Here is a 6,000-nt window from a genome sequence, read left to right as displayed (position 1 = left end):
ACCCGGGCCTCGAGTCCTCGCCTGGAGGCGGCGCGAGAAGGCGCTGCTAGCGCAGCTCTGGGCGCTGCAGGGCGAGGTGCAGCTCACGGCCCGCAGGTACCAGGAGAAGTTCACCCAGTACATGGCTCACGTCCGCAACTTCGCCAGGGACCTGGGCGGCGGCCACGGCCCGGTAAGCGCAGAGGGATAGGGCACCCGGGGAATGGACCATAGGGGTGGAAAGAGGAACCCTTCTTTGTGGTGCTTCACGATTCCTGCGAAAGGTGATATCCTTCCTTATTATGCAGTAGGAAGCATCCACCCTCCTTGATCATACTATACTATTACCTTTCGAGTGTATTAGTATTGCAGTGTATTAGTATCGAGTATATTAATATTAACAAGGATAGTCCCCTTTCTACTTATGTTTAGATTGGAAAGAGTTAAACAGTTTCAGTTTCAACTTTTCCATGAAGAAAGAATTAGGAAAACTCATTTTCCCACTCAGACCCTTGCTCTCTGTCTTTCAGTCTCCTGCCTTGCCCTCTCTGCCTAGTTGCACCTTTGGCCTGTGCCCGAAGTCAGGGAAGGGAAGCCGGGTAATCTCCGACCCTTCCTGCCCTCTCCTACTGCACCAGCATCCCTGTGGCCTTGTCAGTCCCACACCTTTGGCTCTGAATGATTTAGTTGCCCTGCCAAACTGTCCATATCAGCACCTTCTACTCAGTGCAGGAACTGTTAGGGATGTGGGGAACTAGACTGACTTTGAGTTGAGAGATTAAAAGATGGTGTTTCTTAGACCTGCAGAGTTCTTTTCATTATCCAGAATTTCCCTAAATAATCCTCCCTGTTTTAGGGTTTCATTATTGGTGGAGTGTGTGTGTGTGCACGCGTGTGTGAGAGAGAGACAGACAGAGACAGAGAGACAGAGACAGGCTTGGGGAGCTAAGTGAGAGCAGCCACATCCATCTGTGGTCAGACAAGCCCCCGGGCAGCGGCTGTTTCCCTTCTTTGTCGAAGCTGCTGGCCCCAAACTGTGCTGGTGGACTGCCCGCTTTCAGACGGAATAAACAAGTCTCTTTGCAGCACCCCGTGTGAAGAGGCTTGTTTATAAAGCTGTTACTTCTCTTCTGGAGGACTTCTGCACAGTGTTTGACATTGTTGGTCGCTGCCATGGTGAGCAGGGATTTAGCAGAACTTGCACTCCATTCAAGGAGCTGTTTTCATTCTTCAGAGTCCTGCAGAGGAGCAACCCAGGATGATTCCCATTTGGGACTGCCTCCAACTCAGGCATCGAGTTGAGAAGCTTCTATACTTGAACCTAAAAAAGATAATTGAAATTTGAGGGGCTAAAATGTTTCCGCTCTGATAAACGGAAGTGCATTGCTTATTAAAAGACTGGATGGTATATGATTTTTTTTCTCTATCCTATTTATATCCAGGTAAAGTTAGAAAATGGGATGAGCCATAGAGAAGCACAGACATATCCTCTGTATAACCAGTTCAGGTTTCAAGGTCTTAGGGGAACAATGGTTGATGGAAAGGAGTAACAGCTAGAATTATGACAGAAGTCCATGCAACAAGTCAAGCTATGGTTCTGAGAAGTGAGGAAACACTGCCCATGATTTGTAGGCTTACTTATCACAAGGCTTCTCTGTGCTCCTCAGAAATGTTTTCCCACTACCAGTAGGGGCTGCTGTGTGAACTGCCTGGGAAAAACTCCTGGGAAAAGATGGTGATGATGGTTGCAGTGGTAATGATGCTTATGGCATTTTATCATTCAAAAGTAATTACCAAATGTATATTTTCCTAGGGTGGTTAATAATATCCATAGTCATAGATAAAACTCGTCTAGTCTGGCACTATTTCACATTATCTTTACTAATAAACAGGTTATAGATATAATTCCTATTTAACTCTTATTTGGCTATCATGAGAGAAATACTACGTAGCACGAATCACATTTTTTAAATTCTTCAGGAGTTATGCAAAACCAAATAAGAATACTATTTAAAATTAGGATTACTGTAATTTATCAGTCTTACAATAGTAATCTGAATATTACCATTCAAAGAAATTTATAAATAGCTCACTTTATTCCTTAAGACTTTCCAAAGGGAAATTTTTACATAAAGTAATTCTCAGATCCTTTAGCAATTTATTTTACTCCTCTATATTAGAGGGAAAGAATAAGAATACCTACAGGATTAAACCGAGAATCTGTTTTAAATTACAGTTAAGTCAAAATTAGATGATGAATGCATTAGAATAAAAGCTGCATATGTAAAGATGCAAAGCCATTTAGCTGAAAATAGTCATTTTTCTCACATGTGTGGTTGTTCCCTTCAAATACAGTTTCAAAATAAATGTAGAAAGAAATTAACCTCTTAAATTCAACCATCCTTAATTTTAAGGTTTTCCTCTTTTCAAATGTTAATTTATTTACAGTAAAAACAAAAAAGCTTTATTGTAGCATTTATTTTTTTCTCTTAGATTTTTACCTGGTTAGTTATTTTATACCTTTCCTTCTAGGTTAGAGACCATAAGCCATTCACCATTGTGTTAGAAAGAGAAAATGACACTTTGGGATTCAATATTATAGGAGGTCGACCAAATCAGGTAACCTACCTTGTTAACGCATAGCTCACTTTTTGCTTATAAAATAATAGCGACTTAGCTTTCATTTGTGATATTGAGTAAGAAAACAAATGATTGAAACTTTAAAATTATGCTCGTGATCAAATATCAGATGCCTTAATGCAAATACCTATTATTTTGAGGAAAAAAAAAAAACAGCTAACAAACTTGTTTATCTTTTCTACTTAAAAAAAAATACATTCGCATTTTATCTACATTGTATAGCCTTGTTGGCAAATTTCTTAAATAAACCAATTTCACAATAATGTATATAGGTAATTTCTACTTGATAATGTTAGGTAATTGCATTGCCTGCTTGTACTTCCTATTTATTAGTGAAATTAGTCAGTTTTCAGATGCTCACACAGACCAGGCAGTATATAATGTATGTTAAATGAATGAACAGTTAAAATAAGTTGAAATAAGGGATATCATTTTCACAATTACATAGGAAATGCTATGTTAAAGAACAATAGCTGATTTAAAATATTTTTGGCTCCCCAAATCAAATTCTTTATTTAACTGAATAAATAATATTTTCTAGATAGATAGCAATTGTTTTCAAAATGCATGGGTTATAAACTTATACTATACACTGTAGTTGCAAAGTTCTTTTTATACTACATCAACTTAATTTTTGCCATAACTAGGAAAAGGTGGTGAAGTTTTTAAAAAATCATCTTCTTTAATTTTCCCAATAAACTGCCATGAAATTTTTGCATCCTGTACTGCAGATGTTGTCCAAGGAAACTGTCTTAGAGTTGTTGGCCATATGCTCTGCTTGGGTCAGAATGGCAATGACATACTTCTTTGTGTTTAGTATTTCGAAAACCTAGCAACTAATGACTGCTGTGCTTCTGTTTCTAGTTTCTAGAACAGTACCCATTTATTATGAAAAGAGAGCTATGTCTTTTCATCATATCATTTTTGGTTTTTTTTTCCCCCTAAGGAATATTGTTATAAATGTTAGCTAGGTGTTTGACATTTAGAGGACATTGGTCATTTTAAAGAGCCTCTTAAAATTCAGATTAAGGAAGGCTAATTTAGGAGAAATAATTTTATTTAACCTGCCATGAAGTAAAATGACATTTAAAATTATATGATGAATCATTTTATGGGATGTTGGGCATTTTCAGTATATAAGTTCTGCTATATGATTGGTTTCCTGGGACTGGATAAAATGTCCTACTTGTACCATATTGGCTGTTTTAGGTTTAATAATCATCAGGCTCATTGCACCTGGAAATGTGTAAAGATTAGCCTTGAATGGGTTCTCTTGCAGGTTAGAGTGGATCTTTTGGGATTTCACACTTGAACAAGCTCCCAGTCTTCTCTGTGAATAGAAACAGTCAGAGCTATATTTCCAAATCTGACACATCATGAAGCTAAATTGTATTTTCGAAACTGTGACCACATCTCAAACCAATTATCTTGTGAAGCTAGATATGCTTTTTGTTTTCTTTAACTTATAACCCTTTTTAACTGCAACATCTTTTTAAAAGTGAGATGTTCTATAAACCATATTTAGGAGCCAGTTGATATCACCTTGTTGATATCACATGCCCTTTCCCCATAGCTTTTTATATATACTCAAAAAATGTGAGGTAAATAGATAATCTTGTCAGAGACGAAGAAGCTGCCATCTTGATTAATGACTGGTGTTAGTTAAAATTCAGTGCCAAATCCCCAGCTAAGATAGAGAGTTGCATGTTTAGAGAATATTAGCAATGTTACATTTACTAAATTGTCTCTTATCTAACTTAGAATTTTGTTTACATCTTTTTTAATGTTGTTATATATTTTTTTAATAGAATCGTCAGGAAGAAACATCAACAGAAGGAATTTATGTTTCAAAAATTTTGGAAAATGGACCTGCTGACAAAGCAGATGGCCTGGAGATTCATGACAAAATCATCGAGGTAAGACAATAATAAAAACAAATATGATCCATGGAAGAAATATTTGGATATTTTAAATTTATAAACTTATTGCTTTACCCTGGTGTGTTACTCATTAGAGTGTATATCTAACTAGAGTATATAGTATATATCTAATCTATATCAATTATTAGATGTTGGGATAAAATAATAAATCACCTGAAGTTTCCAAATGTTAATGAATATCTCTGTTTTAATAATTGCCCCTCCCCATGAACTATGAAGGTAGTTGTGTAATAATTAAGGGATTAATTTTTAAAACATTTCCAAAAAGGATGATAAATCTCTTGAAGGACATTTATGATGAGGAAATATTACTATCCTTAAACTTATGATTACTGTGTTATATGTAGTTTTAAATTATTTATACAATGCCTTTTAAAATTTCTTAGCTTAGTGTGGTTATCTTGTTCATGTCTTTTTTCATGAAAAAAAGAAGCAGCTTTTTTTTCTATTACAAAACCTTGGTGGGAACTCTTTTTTTTTCTAGTGTATATTGTAGCTGTATTGTTGTATCTGGGGTTTATAAAGTAAATAACTACAAGTTAGCGAAATTTGGGCTATGATAATGGAATTTTGGGTCATTAACATTCACTACTTCAATGCTTTTGACATTTCAACTGGTTGAGATAGTATTATTTGGTGCTACTGAAAATGATTAGGTTACTTTTGTCAATGGAGTCATTTCTAAGGCATAAATAGAAATTTGAAAGGTGTATTTGATGACTCCACTATTTTTTTGGAAAAATTCTATTTATTCTAGATTATATAATCAGTAGTGTTATCTTTCTGAATATTTACCTAAACTATCTTGATGGAGATTATTTCTTTTCTTTTTTTTTAAATTAAACTTAGAACAAAGTTTAGATCTTTATTTCTATGTTAAAAAAGAAAAAAAGTTGAATTTTGGGTAATTTAACCTAGGATAGGAGTAAACAGTATAGAAGAACCAATAGTTTTCTATTTTGAAGACAAAGAGCTCATAACATTTAGGAAATAGCTGACTAGGCACTTTGGGCAAGAGAGAAGAGTTGCCTTGGCTGAAAAACCATAGTTTTTATCTGAAGAATTCTCTTATATCAAGATTTTCTCCTCCAGTGTGTAGCCAGAAAAGTACAGACCTACTTTCACTGATGCTATCCAGTTTGTCCTGACAGTTTGCCTAGTGGAAACATTTATATGCTGCAGTTTCTAAAGTTAGAATTTTTCTATTTCTACTTGTGTTTGTGCAGTATGATTTAAAGGGCAACATATTTTAAACAAAAATTTGTCCTGATTACTTTCTGCCTTATCTCTAAAGCATTTTGTTTTTTCTAGTTAAATGGAAAATGAATGCCTACATTTGATAAGGTTTGTGGGAGCTGAATACATATGTTCAATTAGCACAAATAATTATACACAACAGAAACATGTACTGGGGATTTAAAAAGTAATTTGTTCTAGCTAG

The 6,000-nt window shown here is 35.3% G+C and overlaps 1 protein-coding gene across 1 annotated transcript in view; it reads left to right on the top strand.

Moving 5' to 3' along the window:
• The first annotated feature begins 6 nt into the window (after positions 1-6).
• The window catches only part of PDZRN4 (PDZ domain containing ring finger 4), a 327,717-nt gene continuing 321,723 nt past the window's right edge, over positions 7-6,000 (top strand). Inside the window, exons 1-3 of the mRNA XM_006916893.1 lie at positions 7-172; positions 2,512-2,598; positions 4,428-4,535. Coding sequence (XP_006916955.1) covers positions 122-172; positions 2,512-2,598; positions 4,428-4,535 — 246 coding nt within the window. The 5' untranslated portion in view covers positions 7-121. The remainder of the gene's footprint in view (positions 173-2,511; positions 2,599-4,427; positions 4,536-6,000) is intronic.

The sequence above is a fragment of the Pteropus alecto genome, unplaced genomic scaffold (assembly GCF_000325575.1).
Source record: "Pteropus alecto unplaced genomic scaffold, ASM32557v1 scaffold196, whole genome shotgun sequence".
Classification (NCBI taxonomy): Eukaryota; Metazoa; Chordata; class Mammalia; order Chiroptera; family Pteropodidae; genus Pteropus; species Pteropus alecto.
The sequence above is the reverse complement of the archived record's forward strand: the minus strand, read 5'-3'. Positions and strand labels throughout refer to the sequence as shown.